This window comes from Schistocerca serialis, chromosome 7 (assembly GCF_023864345.2).
Source record: "Schistocerca serialis cubense isolate TAMUIC-IGC-003099 chromosome 7, iqSchSeri2.2, whole genome shotgun sequence".
NCBI classification, from domain to species: Eukaryota; Metazoa; Arthropoda; class Insecta; order Orthoptera; family Acrididae; genus Schistocerca; species Schistocerca serialis.
Window position 1 is genome coordinate 54493753 of NC_064644.1, and position 16896 is coordinate 54510648.

The window sequence follows — 16896 nt, forward strand, 5'->3', positions numbered from 1 at the left end:
AAAAGTCACAGCTGCAAAATACTAAAGCGAATTCTTTACAGACGAGTGGAAAAACTGCTAGAAGCCGACCACGGAGTAGATCAGCTTGGATTCCGTAGAAATATTGGAACACGTGAGGCAATACTGACCCTACGCCTTATCTCAGAAGCTAGATTAAAAAAAGGCAAACCTACGTTTCTAGCATTTGTAGACTTAGAGAAAGCTTTTGACAACGTTGACTGGAATACTCTCTTTCAAATTGTGAAGGTGGCAGGGGTAAATTACAGGGAGCGAAAGGCTATTTACAATTTGTACAGAAACCAGATGGTAGTTATAAGAGTCGACGAGCATGAAAGGGAAGCAGTGGTTGGGAAAGGAGTGAGACAGGGTTGTAGCCTCTCCCCGATGTTATTCAATCTGTATATTTAACAAACAATAAAGGAAAGAAAATAAAAATTCGGAGTAGGTGTTAAAATCCATGGAGAAGAAATAAAAACTTTAAGGTTCGCCGATATCATTGTAATTCTGTCAGAGACAGCAAAGGACTTGCAAGAGCAGTTGAACGGAATGGACAGTGTCTTGAAAGGAGGATATAAGATGAACATCAACAAAAGCAAAACGAGGATAATGGAATGTAGTCGAATTAAGTCGGGTGATGCTGAGGGAATTAGATTAGGAAATGAGACACTTAAAGCAGTAAAGGAGTTTTGCCATTTGGGGAGCAAAATAACTGATGATGGTCGAAGTAGAGAAGATATAAAATGTAGACTGGCAATGGCAAGAAAAGAGTTTCTGAAGAAGAGATATTTGTTAACATCGAGTATAGATTCAAATCGCAGGAAGTCGTGTCTGAGAGTATTTGTATGGAGTGTAGCCATGTATGGAAGTGAAATATGGACGATAAATAGTTCGGACAAGAAGAGAATAAAAGCTTTCTAAATGTAGTGCTACAGAAGAATGCTGAAGATTATATGGGTAGATCACATAGCTAATGAGAAGGTGTTGAACAGAATTGGGGAGAAGAGGAGTTTGTGGCACACCTTGACAAGAAGAAGGGATCGGTTGGTAGGACATGTTCTGAGGCATCAAGGGATCACCAACTTAGTACTGGAGGGCAGCGTGGAGGGTAAAAATCGTAGAGAGAGACCAAGAGATGAATACACTACGCAGTTTCAGAAGGATGTAGGTTGCAGTAGGTACTGGGAGATGAAGAAGCTTGCGCAGGATAGAGTAGCATGGAGAGCTGCATCAAACCAGTCTGAGGACTGAAGACCATAACAACAACAACTACTAGACCCTGTGCTACACTCGTTTCTTAAGAAGGATATGAAGTTGATTTTGGGAGAGTATTTCAATATAGAGTTTCTGATCCGCTAGAGAATCTTACAACCTAGCACAGAGTGTATACTATACTTTCTAACTAGAGTTAAGGGAAATACGACCACGATCATAGACGACATCTTGATAAGTTGTTCTCTAGTTTAACGGCACAGTGTTAGAAAAATTAGTAATTGCCCGTCAGATAATGATGCAGTTACAGCAAAACTTGAAGGAATTAAAGTAGAGACATGCCCGAAAAACAATCAACAAACGATTGAGATATATGAGTCCAAGATATATGAGTCCACTGGCAAAGCGGATATTTAAAGACATTCTCGAACAGTAAGTCTTTTAAGAAGTCTAGAATAGAGACAACTTGAACAACACACGTAATGCAATACTTCAACCCTTTATCACTTTCTTAACTACTTGTTTCACAGTAAAAAGATTGTAGGAAGACATACGCTACTAATTAGCAGCCGATCAATAACCAATGGCATTAGAATATCAGTTAGGAGGGAAGTAGAGCCGAATCATAATATGAATAGTTTGGAACGTGAACTGGAGCCACAGCCCAGCAACAGAATTCCACTACAGGCAGTACTTCAAAGACCTGGAGGTCACCACCAACAGGCTGAAACGATGCATTACACCATGAGAACAGAACTCTCTAAGAAATTATAACAATAATGACAACTGTGAAAAAGGGATCAGGGTATAATAAAGTTGCTCAACATATTACACCTCTCTTATGTAAGAATGAAATTGTAGTTGTTCACAAGAGTTGTAAAAAGTATTTAATTACCACTTTTTGGCAAAGGTTGGCAGTTAAATCGAAATTACGTTGGTAGAGAGTATAAGAGAGTATAAGCACAACTTTTGAAAGCCAGTATTCCGAGATCACAAAATCACATGTAGCTACAGGAAACAAGGGAAGTTGAAACTGAATCAATAGATAATTATAGAGGAAATACTTCCATTGGTATAATGAAATGCCATGTAAGACATGTGCATCATATATTAGTCCCATACTCAGTAACATGTGCAACGTGTCGTTCAAGTTCGTTCAGTTTCCTGACGGATTGACATACTCATTATTCAAACAGCTTTGTAAAAATGGTGTAAGAGATAACGTAGACAGTTGCCAACCAAGTTCTTTGATACCAGAATTTTCAAATGTTTTTGAGGAAGCAATATAAAGATGAATAGTGGCATATATTAGTAAAAATGGTTTTCTGCCAGACTCGCAGGTTATCAGATTGGTTTCAGGGAGCGAGTCTTCATAGAAAATGCAACTTATTCTTTTATTTGTGAAGTACCTTCAGGTCTAAACAATACGTTGAGGACAGTACGTTTTTTCATTGATATGCCAACGAGCATTTGATTCGAAGGACCATGCATCACTCCTGTATAATCTGAAACATTATGGGATTAATGAAAAAGCTTCACAGTGGTTACCTTCATACCTGTATATGGAAAGCAGAAATCGGAGTGTTTTCCTCCATTGCCAACAAATATGGAACAGGTTTGAACCTCATTGGAGCCATATAATGTGCGGAGTGACACTGCATTTGGTTCTGGTTGCGCTGGCTACATTAGTGATCTATCATTGTACATGACAAATGATACAAACATTTGTCCCTGCACAGATGCCACAAGTGTCGTTGTGAAACACGTGGAATGTAATGTAAGTGATGTAAGCAATAGGGCAGTCAGCAACATCGGCAAATAGCCTTCAGAAAACAGATTAACGGTTAACTGCAACAAAGCGTAATCCATACAGTTTTCTGACACGTAACTCACATTAGTGTGAAATTTAGATGAGTGAAGTCTACCAAAATTTGGAACAGGGAATCGAAATTACAGAGCGGATCATGAGAATAACAACTGACTAGTACCCAAAAATAATTAAATAAAACCTAAAATTAGTCCATAGTGCTCACTCACGTATTGTCACTTAAAGGCTCATTCCATCTTTTATTTTATTTTTTTTTATTTTTATTTATTTTTTTTTTTTTTTTGGGAACAGGGAATAGCACTTTCTTGTTTGTTTGTTGTGTGCTAATGCCTTATGGGGGAGGAGCCACTACCTAGTTCGCTGCTGCTGCTGCCGGCGGTATCAGCGAGATTATTAGCTGGCAAAAGCCTTCCTGTAGTCATTTACCTCTGAAAATACATTTTTTGAATCTTGGGTCAAGCAAGCAGGATATTACTATCCAATGATTTTTTTAAATGTCCACATGTGCCATGTGTTTAACTACTTAGCGCACCATTTACTCCCTTTGCTTAACTTCTGTCAGTGCTGCCACCAGGCTTACTTAAACCATTTATCTGAGTTTGAGTCTTATAATAACTCAATATACACATGAAGCTCTTTGGTGGCGCGTTGTAGTAGCACCAAAATATTAAGACTCTTTATTTCTGAAGCTGAGAGAGTAGTTTGTGCCCTTATATTTAGCATCAAAACTGGGTGTACAATAGGAGCCACTTCATGTTGCCAAATGTTTGGGTAAATAATCAAAATGTTTCATCCCATTACTAGAATAGTTCGGTATGATAATTTCTATAAAGTTATAAACAATACCACTGCAGGTACACCGTGTCGTTCACGGTATCTATTATTCATTATTGCCAGCTTTCTGCCCGGCAGATGATCTTCCTGTCTAAGCTGGAAATGGAAAAAGAGGTATCAAAACAGAAATTGCAAAAGTGTAACGTTAATAAACGATAACATCAAAGATAGCAAAATAGCATCAAAACATCAACAGTGCTGTGGATGACATAAAAGTAATGTAAAAATACATAGAAGTTGCGTGGAAAAAGTCGGATACTTAGTCACATGAGATGTGCATGGGTCTCTGGCTAATATAGTGATACAGCTTAGGCAGATTCTTCCAACATAAATACATAAAAGTAATTGATAAAATTAAAAGTCAAGTTAACCAAGTACATTTCAACAAGCATAGTAAGCTATTATAAAGTAAAAGTAAAATACAAACGTAGGCAACAATCTGACAGTAATCAGTATTTCGTAAATTTTCGGTCTCGTTTGCACATTTCGTAAGACAGTGCGCAACTAACAAACACGTCTAATTTGCAATATTTGGGTCATCCATGTGTTAAAACACAGTCTTAAGACCATTTACCTTTTAACACATCATACATAATGAGAAACGTTTTACGTAAACGTGATTCATAATTTTATTAATTATTTTTATTTCATAGTGGAAGAGTCTTGTTTACACTGTATCAATGACGCATGTACATGTTATGTGACAGATGATACAGTTTTTTCACCACTACTTCCTCTTTTCTGTCATTCGTGCCACTGTTGACAAACTGCGCCTTGCGGTGCCTTGTATGTGAGGATCTCGTGATGTTTTGATGTTATTTGTTGCTGCTTTCGATGGTGCTGTTTACAATGTGACACTTTCGTAACCTATTTTGTTGACTCATTTTACTTTTCCAACTAAGACTTCAAGAAACCGGTAGTCGGTAATAGAAGGGACTGTGATTCAGATGGTGTGTCTTTACTTGTCACTAGCTGAGAAATCCGGTATTTCTGGAGTATTCATTTTGGCGATTTTCAGTTACAAACGAAAACAAAATGCGAACTCCGTTTGTAGCGAAGTACTGAACAAATTTTTTTCCCACTATTCCTAAAAACACATTTGAAATTATGAAAAAGTACTACAAAAATATGCATAATGTACAAACATAATGGTATAGTATCCAGATTAAGAATCCTGATCTCAGATAGTTTCTGCTAGCTGGGAGTAGCTGCTTCACGTGTCTACAAAGTGATTTTGTAAACGTCTCCATGGAAATACCTGCTCATAGCTCGATTGACTCTTTTTCGCCTACAGCCGTTTCCTCTTCGCACTTGAAGACTCCCATAAACAGTTGCAGGTGTCAGTAATTCCCTTATGTTGACTCGACTGTAGAAATTTCATAGTAGTAAAGAATAAACGTGCTAAAATTTAATTCGTGATGCGTCAGTTTTTAACGTACCTCAGTGTTTATGATGTCATATCTCTCGAAATATGTGTCACAAAATGATAACTTGGTGAATGTACATTCAGCCGCAAATGTGGATACTGTCAATGAAATGTGGTGGGATTAGAATTGTTAGCGTAGAAGTAACACATATAAATGTCGTCATCATCTCAGTGTTTATGACACCATATCTCTTGAACTATGTGTTGCAAAATGATATACGTGTGTAGCTACATTCCGCAACATATGTGGATACTGTAGAGATTAGAGTTAGGAGAAAAGAAGTAATAAATTCAAACGTCATAAACGACGCTGTAGTTTATCCCGCATCTCAGTGTTCACAACGTCATATCTCCTGAACTGTATATGGTACCATGGTATACATTCGTAGGTGCTTATAGAGGCACGTGTCGATACTGCATGAGAAATTTGTAGCGAATACAGTTACCAATACATTTAAACGCCATACGTCATGCGACAGTGTTTCAAGCATCTCATTGTCTATGATGTTATGTTGTCTTAACTGTGACAGGTAGGTGGTTCTTAACCTCACAGTGATTGTTGCCTGAGAGTAGGGAGTAAGTCCACCAAGTTTGTCTGAAATTGGTCCAGTGTTTTAGCAAGTGATGAGGAACATCGACACACACACACACACACACACACACACACGCACACACACACACAAATTTTATAATATTTATAAATAGCAACTAAGAGCGATGAGCGAAGCATTCAACCAATACCACCGTCATACCTTAGCAAAAGATCTTGCTGAAAACCCAAGGAAATTCTGGTCTTCACATCTACATCTACATCTACATTGATACTCCGCAAGCCACCCAACGGTGTGTGGCGGAGGGCACTTTACGTGCCACTGTCATTACCTCCCTTTCCTGTTCCAGTCGTGTATGGTTCGCGGGAAGAACGACTGTCTGAAAGCCTCCGTGCGCGCTCTAATCTCTCTAATTTTACATTCGTGATCTCCTCGGGAGGTATAAGTAGGGGGAAGCAATATATTACGTAAAATCGGTAAGCGAGTCGAAGGCTTCCATCCAGCCTGGCAACGGAAGACAGCAAAACGAAAGCTGAAATTTTAAATTTAGCGTTTGAGAAATCTTTCACGCAGGAGGATCGTACAAACATACCACCGTTTGAGTCTCGTACAGATTCTCGTATGGAGGGCATAGTGATAGACATCCATGGGGTTGGGAAGCAGCTGAATGGGTTGAAAATAAATAAATCACCACGTCCTGATGGGTTTCCAATACGGTTTTACAGAGAGTGCTATACTTCATTGGCTCCTTACTTAGCTTGCATTTATCGCGAATCTCTTGCCCAACGTAAAGTCCCGAGTGACTGCAAAAAAGCGCAGGTGACGCTTGTATATAAAAAGGGTAGAAGGACGGATCCTCAAAATTACAGGCCAATTTCCTTAACATCGGTATGTTGCAGGATTCTCGAACATATTCTCAGTTCGAATATAGTGAATTTCCTTGAGACAGAGAAGTTGCTGTCCATGCATCAGCAGGGCTTTAGAAAGCATCGCTCCTGCGAAACGCAACTCGCCCTTTTTTCACATGATATGTTGCGAACCATGTATGAAGGGTATCAGATGGATGCCATATTCCTTGACTTCCGGAAAGCCTTTGACTCGGTGTCCCATTGCAGACTCGTAACTAAGGTACGAGCTTATGGGATTGGTTCCCAAGTATGTGAGTGGCTAGAAGACTTCTTACGTAATGGAACCGAGTACGTTGTCCTCGATGGTGAGTGTTCATCGGAGGTGAGGGTATCATCTGGGGTGCCCCAGGGAAGTGCGGTAGGGCCGCTGTTGTTTCCTATCTACATAAATGATCTTTTGGATAGGGTGGATAGCAATGTGCGGCTGTTTGCTGATGATGCTGTGGCGTACGGGAAGGCGTCATCGTTGAGTGACTGTCGGAGGATACAAGATGACTTGGACAGGATTTGTGATTGGCGTAAAGAATAGCAGCTAACTCTAAATATAGCTAAATGTAAATTAATGCAGATGACTAGAAAAAAGAATCCCGTAATGTTCGAATACTCCTGTAGTAGTGTAGCTACTGACACAGTCACGTCGATTAAATATTTGGGCGTAACATGGCAGAGCGATATGAAGTGGGACAAGCATGTAATGTCAGTTGTGGGGAAGGCGGATAGTCGTCTTCGGTTCATTGGTAGAATTTTGGGAAGATGTGGTTCATCTGTAAAGGAGACCGCTTACAAAACACTAATACGACCTATTCTTTAGTACTGCTCGAGCGTTTGGGATACCTATCAGGTCGGATTGAGGGAGGACATAGAAGCAATTCAGAGGCGGGTTGCTAGATTTGTTACTGATAGGTTTGATCATCACGCGAGTGTTACGGAAATGCTTCAGGAACTCGGGTGGGAGCCTCTAGAGGAAAGGAGGCGTTATTTTCGTGAATCGCTGCTGAGGAGATTTGGAGAACCAACATTTGAGGCTGATTGCAGTAAAATTTTACTGCCGCCGACTTACATTTCGCGGAAAGACCACAAAGATAAGTTAAGATAGATTAGGGCTCGTACAGAGGCATATAGGCAGTCACTTTTCCTCGTTCTATTTGGGAGTGGAACAGGGAGAGAAGATGCTAGTTGTGGTACGAGGTACCCTCCGCCACGCACCGTATGGTGGATTGCGGAGTATGTATGTAGATGTAGCTGTAGATGTAGATGTAGAAGATTACGGCTCGTAATACATGGAGTCATTTACGAAATATTCAAAGTATCAGATGAAAATTATTGAGTGTTTCAGTATCGGTCTCAGGATGAAAGTATTGATGCCAACAAGTATGGATACCTTTAAGCGTGTCCCTAAGTTGGCCTGACCACTCGGCCGCACTTACCTCTCCTGGGAAGGTGTAGCCGTGGATGCGGTGCTCGGAGCCGTGCATGTTGTCACCGCCGTAGTGGAAGTACATCTCCTCGAACTGGTAGCGGTAGGCGAGCGGGCCGCCAGAGATGTTGACGGGGTGCTTGGAGTTCTTGTCCACCGTGAACATCAGCGTCTGGCCCGTGTTGCGTAGCGTACCGCTCACCTGCCAACCGAAGTGGGACACATAACTGCAGTCGATACCTCTGTCCGCGACCTTCCTAAGCACAAGTGAAGTTTAGAAGGTAGGAGGCGAGGTACTGCGGAAGTAAAATTGAGGACGGATCGTGAGTCGTGCTTGGTAGCTCAGTTGGTTTTTCTCCGCTCAGGGAGTGGGTATTGTGTTTTCGTAAGCTAAACGCCGGCACAGTAGCTCAGCGTGTTCGGTCAGAGGGTTAGCTGCCCTCTGTAATAAAATAAACTGAGTTAACCGATCAACGACGAACTTAAACGGGTGTCTTACGACGTCCGCCCCGAGAAAATGCCACGAACGAAAGCGAACAAAATTAGATTAAAAGAAAATTTTTAAAAATCTGATCCGTTCTTATATTTTAAAAAAGTTGGTAGAACACTTGCCCGCGAGGGTCTCGGTCCGCCAGACAGTATTAATCTGCCAGGAAGTATCAAATCAGCGCACATTCAACTGCAGAGTGAAAATTTCATTCTAGAAAGATTGTAGTTTATGAAATACTGTTAATACGTGGAGGATAGAGGCTTCTTTACAGTGTCCAGCGCACGTCATTTCTATGATTCATGGCCATCCATCACCATTCCAGTCGAAAGATAAGATGACTTCCATTAATACGATATATTTGAAACCTTTACTTGTCATTTGGTTATCATTACTACAACATGTAAATGCAGTAAATTATCGCTACATTTATCATAATTATTGTTAACTGTATTCTCTCTTCAAATTTATTTCTTAATTCTTAAATATCATAATTTACAGTTTTATTGTTCTACTCAATCTGTCCGAATATCTTTCAGATGTACTGTGACACGTTATGATGCTTCGTCCTTGAAGCAACGGAGAGACTGAATTAAAATGAAATAAATATGTTGTGTAAAATGTGACTGCAATCAAGTGAAATATAAACATGATTCCTTTCCTTGCAGATTCGTTTTGGTCGGTATAAGCAACACAGTATTTTATCAAGAACTGGAGACATGAAAACTTCGACAAGAATCAGATTTAATATCTTAAATTAAAATTAAAATATTAAATTTAACACATCTTTGACTTCATAAATCAATCAAAGACAACTGGAATGTGACTATTAATGTGTCCAAAAGCGCCGTTAATGCAAATAATAGGAATCCATGGATTCAGATGTGGTGAAGATAACCTTGTAAAATCAAAGAGTTGCTTTATAGAGCATAGTTACAACTTCATGCGGATTTAAGTAATGAACCATAACTCCTATACCTGGCCTATTAATAGATTTAATTCAAAACCAAAACCGATAAATATGTCGAAATTATTGATAAGACACATGCTATCATAATCTGTTTTCTATTTGGGAACTGTAACAAAGGAAGAGGTAAACTCTCAGAAAACGCTCCACTCTGTAATACAAGGCAGTAAGTGCTACAAAAATAACACTAACAAGTTACTGAATAAAAGTTCTTGTATGTTCATCCTTCTGATTGGAAGTTTGAGGGACTGTCCTTACGAAATTATCTATTGCATGGATACTAGTGTCGGTGCTTGAGTGCGCTATCTTCAGCCCTTGACTGACGCTGAGGAGGTTAACTCCAGTCGTATACACGATGCATCAGTGGCCAACATCTATTAACTGGTTTTCGTAGACTGCCTGTAACAATGATGTTACGTCCCGAAGCAGTAACTACTTGATGGTTGGAGATACAAAATTGTTGTTACAGGTAGTCCCTGAACTTTCTCAGAATCAAAGAGGTACAGAAGTTAATTTTCCATGTTTCAAGTATATCTGAGGGCAAATGACGCACAACCCAAATTCATTGGTGCACGACATTTGGTACGGTTATCTTGTTGCTATCAAATGGTGGTGGTGAAGGGGCTGTGGTTAATATGAGAGCATGACGGTTTACGTTTATTGACTTTCAGCTGTCACCCACTGTCAGTTTTGGTTACCTTAATACATCGCTTCTTTGGTAACATAGTTCACGAAAGAACTTGGGAATAACGAGTGAAGTCAGACACTAGCACTGCCTTCGCGCCATAGCTACCTGCCGCTTGTCGATGTGCAGCGGCCGAAGAAGGGGGTCGAACAGCAGCTTGTCCGGGTCCACGTCGATGGGCGACTGCCTCCGACCCTTGCTGCACAGCGTCCACTGCGGGTTGATGAGGCCCCAGAACGCCGGTCCTGCAGGAGAAACAAATAAAAGGTATTGCTCACTTCTGTCTGCCACGTCCTCAACTGGCACTCACGAGGCTACTTGTATGCTCTCTTTCTACTGAGGCTTAAACCAGAGGTTCAGACGATTCTGCGGAGATCTGGGGTGCAAATTTCTCGACCTCCGCTATCGGGTGGAGAAATGTAGGGCCCCCTGAATAGGTCAGGCGTGCACTACACGCAGAAAGCGGCTACAAGGGTAGCGGAGTACGTGTGGAGTGCACATGTGGGTTTTTTTGGTTAGAGAATTCCCCCCCTAGGCCCGACAAGACGCCTCCTGAGACACGGCAAGGTAGGAGTAGGCAAACTGCAACAGGGAATAACAATATTAATCTGCTAGTAATAAACTGCATGAGCGTCTATAGAAAGATCCCAGAACTGCTCTCATTAATAAACGGTCACAATGCCCACATAGTACTAGGGACGGAAAGTTGGCTGAAACCAGACGTAAACAGTAATGAAATCCTAAACTCAGATTGGAATGTATACCGCAGAGACAGGCTGGACAGTGAAGGGGCAGGCATGCTTATAGCGATAAGAAGTACAATGGTATCGAAGGAAACTGACGGAGAGCCGAAATGTGAAATAATTTTCGTGAAGGTCACGGTTAAAGCAGGCTCAGACATGATAATTGGATGTCTCTATACGCCCCCTGGCTCAGCAGCTGTTGTGGCTAAGCACCTGAAGGATAATTGTGAAAATATTTCGAGTAGATTTCCCCACCATGTTATAGTTCTGTGTGGAGATTTTAATTTGCCGGATATAGACTGGGAGATTCAAACGTTCATAATGGGTGGCAGGGACAAAAAATTTAGTGAAATTTTTTTAAGTGCTTTATCTGAAAACTAACTTGAGCAGTTAAACAGAGAACCGACTCGTGGCGATAAGATATTAGACCTTCTGGTGACAACAGACCCGAACTATTTGAAACAGTTAACGCAGAACAGGGAATCAGCGATCATACAGCGGTTACGGCATCGATGATTTCAGCCGTAAATAGGAATATTAAAAAGGGTAGGAAGATTTTTCTGTTTAGAAAAAGTCACAAAAAGCAGATTTCAGAGTACCTGTTGGCTCAACACAAAAGTTTTGTCTCAAGTACAGATAGTGTTGAGGATCAGTGGACAAAGTTCAAAACCGTCGTACATAATGCGTTAGATGAGTATGTGCCAAGCAAGATCGTAAGAGACGGAAAAGAGCCACCATGGTACAATAACCGAGTTAGAAAACTGCTGCGGAAGCAAAAGGGAACTTCACAGCAAACGTAAACATTGCCAAAGCCTTGCAGACAAACAAAAATTACGCGAAGCGAAATGTAGTGTGAGGAGGGCTATGCGAGAGGCGTTCAATGAATTCGAAAGTAAAGTTGTATGTACTGACTTGGCAGAAAATCCTAAGAAATTTTGGTCTTATGTCAAAGCGGTAGGTGGATCAAAACAAAATGTCCAGACACTCTGTGATCAAAATGCTACTGAAACAGAGGATGACAGACTGAAGGCCGAAATACTAAATGTCTTTCTCCAAAGCTGTTTCACAGAGGAAGACTGCACTGTAGTTCCTTCTCTAGATTGTCGCACAGATGACAAAATGGTAGATATCGAAATAGACGACAGAGGGATAGAGAAACAATTAAAATCGCTCAAAAGAGGAAAGGCCGCTGGATCTGATGGGATATCAGTTCGATTTTACACAGAACGCGAAGGAACTTGCCCCCCCCCCCCCCCCTTTCTCCAGTGGTGTACCGTAGGTCTCTAGAAGAGCGTAGTGTTCCATAGGATTGGAAAAGGGCACAGGTCATCCCCGTTTTCAAGAAGGAGCGTCGAACAGATGTGCAGAACTATAGACCTATATCTCTAACGTCTATCAGTTGTAGAATTTTGGAACACGTATTATGTTCGAGTATAATTATTTTTCTGGAGACTAGAAATATCCTCTGTAGGAATCAGCATGGGTTTCGAAAAAGACGGTCGTGTGAAACCCAGCTCGCGCTATTCGTCCACGAGACTCAGAGGACCAAAGACACGGGTTCCCAGGTAGATGCCGTTTTTCTTGACTTCCGCAAGGCGTTCAATACAGTTCCCCACAGTCGTTTAATGAACAAAGTAAGAGCATATGGACTATCAGACTAATTGTGTGTTTGTATTGAAGAGTTTCTAGATAATAGAACGCCACATGTCAATGGAGAGAAGTCTTCCGAGTAAGTGTGATTTCAGGTGTGCCGCAGGGGAGGGTAGTAGGACCGTTGCTATTCACATTATACATAAATGAACTTGTGGATGACATCGGAAGTTCACTGAGGCTTTTTGTGGATGATGCTGTGGTATATCGAGAGGTTGTAACAATAGAAACATGTACTGAAATGCAGAAGGATCTGCAGCGAATTCACGCATGGTGCAGGGAATGGCAATTGAATCTCAATGTAGACAAGTGTAATGTGCTGCGAATACATAGAAAGAAATATTCTTTATCAGTTAGCTACAATATAGCAGGTCAGCAACTGGAAGCAGTTAATTCCATAAATTATCTGGGAGTACGCATTAGGAGTGATTTAAAATGGAATGATCATATAAAGTTGATCGTGGGTAAAGCAGATGCCAGACTGAGATTCATTGGAAGAATCCTAAGGAAATGCAATCCGAAAACAAAGGAAGTAGGTTACAGTACGCTTGTTCGCCCACTGCGTGAATACTGCTCAATAGTGTGGGATCCGTACCAGATAGGGTTGATAGAAGAGATAAAGAATATCCAACGAAGAGCAGTGCGCTTCGTTACAGGATCATTTAGTAATCGCGAAAGCGTTACGGAGGTGATAGATAAACTCCAGTGGAAGACTCTGCAGGAGAGACGCTCAGTAGCTCTGTACGGGCTTTTGTTGAAGTTGACAACGTACATTCACCGAAGAGTCAAGCAATAAATTGCTCCCTCCTACGTATATCTCGCGAAGAGACCATGAGGATAAAATCAGAGAGATTAGTACCCACACAGAGGCATACCGACAATCCCTCTTTCCACGAACAATACGAGACAGGAAAAGAAGGGAGAGGTACTCCAGGTACCCTCCGCCACACACCGTCAGGTGGCTTGCGGAGTATGGATGTAGATGTAGATGTAGATGTAGATGAACAATAAGTTTTAATCCAGCAACTAACGAAAGAGCTCTCATTCGAACGTTTTTCGTTATACAATGTACACGAGTAATGGTTTGATGTTGTTTATGTAAAAAACAAATGATACCAACGGCAATACTAAATACCCAACATATGGCTGTGATTATACAGGACGTTAAAGTAACCATCCCACATTTCAGGGTATGATAGTATGCCTCAAAACGAGACAAAAATGTGCTATAACCATGAGACTTATCAAGCTACGTTCTGACATGTGACATATGATCACGTGTTCATAGGAAGCGTTCTTGTGATGTCAGCCATGGCAATGCATTATCCGTCTTCTACGGACAACTACCAGATAATTAATGTTAATTACATCTCCTGACATGGAACACTGCGAACATGTGGTTGCGGATATGAGCACCGTTGTTGCACTCGCGCGACATGTCATACTAGGATCAACAGCGTGCTCCAATATCGAAATAAACATTATTTGGCTCAATAGTCTGCGGTGAATAGATCCGTTTACTTTTTATGGATTATACTGAAGTCTCCTTACATCTGTTTACGTTTGGGTACATTTCTCCTAACTCCGGGTGTGTACCGTGATGTTTTTCGTGCTTACAAGTCACAATTGAAGTAGTAGGGTTGTTCAGTAAGTAACGCCCCACATTAAAAAAAAAAAAAAAACCATTAATACACATTGACAAACGTCGTTGATAGTGCTTCACATTTGACGTTTGTTCTTTGCGCCGGTGAAGTTTCGAACCGTTTTGGCGGATGGCAGGGCCGCGGAACAGCGTCAAAACAGTTTCTACATACGACTCACGTTACAAGCAGCGTGCTGTTATTGAATTCTTGTGAGCAGAAAAAGAATCCGTGGTGAACATCCATAAACGTTTGTGTACAGCGTATGGCGATGCTGTAGTTGGTAGGAGTACTGTTGTACGATGGGTAAAGAAAGTTACAGCCTCAGGAAATGCAGAAACAGAGCTCCATGATCTGCCACGATCGGGACGCAGCCAGTGCTAAAGATATGCTGAATCGTGCGGATGCCATTACTGGTACCGACCGGCGCATGACAGCTCGACAATTGGCTCTACATTCGTCGGTCGGCATTGCAAGTGCGTCTTCAGTGATCGAGACCCGGATGTTCAAGGAGGTGCTCTCGACGGGTTCAACGAATGCTCACAGCGCACCACAATATTCAAAGAAAGGCCATCACATCTGAATTGTTGGAGCGTTTGGAGACCGACGGAGAGGCCTTTCTGTCACGGACCAATTTTGAAGATGGCGATAGTGTAAGTCATGCAGTGAAAACAGGGCTCTGCCTGTAGGACAAGAGCTTTTACCAGCAGGGAATACATGCTCTTCTACAACGTTGGCGTACGGCCATAGAACCCGATGGAGACTGCTTAGAAGTACAGAACATGGACAAGACATGTTGATCTATATTGTCACTAAATTCTGACTCTTAACAATAAATACGTTCTATGAAAATAAATATGGGGCATTACTTATTGAACGACCCTCCTACATGTTATTGTGATGTTTCTGGATCGGTACAACATGTTTTCTCTCTTACAGATACAACGTAGCAATGGAGACCTTTTATTCCACAAGAGAAATGGCAAACTAGATTTACTGTCATGGTTTAGCAAATAGAGTTAATCTGAGATACCGTAACCTGTACACTGAAGACGCAGGGTTGAGCTGTTCAGTCAGTTGTTCTAGCGTCTTAGGGAAAAAGGGTTCCTTAGCACAGAACAAAGTAGATAGTTCGCACGCCTCAAACGGAGGAGCCTATTCTAGATGGACTGGACACAATCTTGGAACTACGGTGTGACGAATAGCAGCAGCTGAAGTTGTTAGTCATCCTCTGGTCCTGGCGGTGCTCTATGATCAGTTGTCGTTTCTGAACCATGTTCATCGCGCCCAGCCCCTTAGGGCACCAGACCATCCTGCCAGGGTGCAGTTCTGCCAATGGTTCTTGGAGCAGATCCTCAGTTTGTTTCCAAGATATTGCTTCCTGATGAGGCAGGGGTTACAGGACATGGCGTTGTAAATTTCTACAATCTGCACGTGTGGGCCGATGAAAAATCCCACACTGTATCGTTCAAGAAGTAAGGCATCAGGTTCGATTCTCAGTCAGTGTATGTATAGGCGTTCTTTGCGATAAAGCAATAGGGCCATATATGCTACCACAGAGATTAACCGGGGCTCGTTAGCACCGCTTTCTGAAGAAGGTACTGCCTATCTTGCTAGAGTATGTACCATGTCAGGACAGACTACAGATGTGGTATATGTATGACGGCGCACCAGCACATATTCTCTGTATTGTGCTTCGTCACCTGACGAGGACGTTTGAAAATCCGTGGATCGGCTGTGAAGGTCCCATACCTTGGCCTGCGCGTTCTCAAGGCCTACATCCACTAGATTTCTGGTTATGGGGACATGGGGCACATGATGCCACACCAATAAACTATGTGCAGAAACTACAAAAACATGTCTTCCCTGCATATCACCACATTCAGAACCAACCACGACGATTTCAAAGAGTCCGTGACTCCTTACACTGAAAGACAGAGACATTGACTGAGATGAATGTAAATCACGTTGATCACCTACTCCGGACTGGTCACATGTCAGAATGTATGCTTTGTGGGACCCATGGTTATAATAAATTTCTCTCTTGTTTTGATGCGTGCAATCATCCCATGAATTACTGCATACTTTTTAAGACCCCTTACTTATATACACACTGCGTTCGTACATTGGTCTCCCTCTATAATTTTGACATATTACTCTTTCTTCCATTACAAAACTGAAGCCTCAGGATACGCTCCACCGACCAATCCCTCCATTCACTAAAGTTGTGCAACAAATTAATTTTTTCCCAGTTTTATTCAGTAGCTCCTCATTAGTTGGTTGATCAAGCCATCTAAGATTCGACTCTATTATATAAACCACTTTTCAAAAGCTTCTAATCTCTTCTTGTATGACACATTCATCATCCACATTTGACTTTTGCTACAAGGTAAGGTATATCAAGAACTTTCAGGAATGTAAAAGTAAAAATATAGCTACTATTTGTATTAATTACTCATAAATCATTTTAAATACTAATAACACAAAGGAAACCCAAACATAAGAAAAACTGATTAACTTCTTGTAGCTGAGGTTGACAGTCATTTAACAT

At 41.3% G+C, this 16896-nt stretch overlaps 1 protein-coding gene across 1 annotated transcript in view; it reads right to left on the reverse strand.

The window, feature by feature from the left end:
- LOC126412714 (carbonic anhydrase-related protein 10-like) overlaps window positions 1-16896 on the reverse strand; it is a 437817-nt gene that overhangs the window by 115073 nt on the left and 305848 nt on the right. Inside the window, exons 4-5 of the mRNA XM_050082432.1 lie at window positions 10421-10557; window positions 8184-8375 (exon numbers count right to left, since the gene is read on the reverse strand). Of these exons, the coding sequence (XP_049938389.1) occupies window positions 8184-8375; window positions 10421-10557 (329 nt within the window). The remainder of the gene's footprint in view (window positions 1-8183; window positions 8376-10420; window positions 10558-16896) is intronic.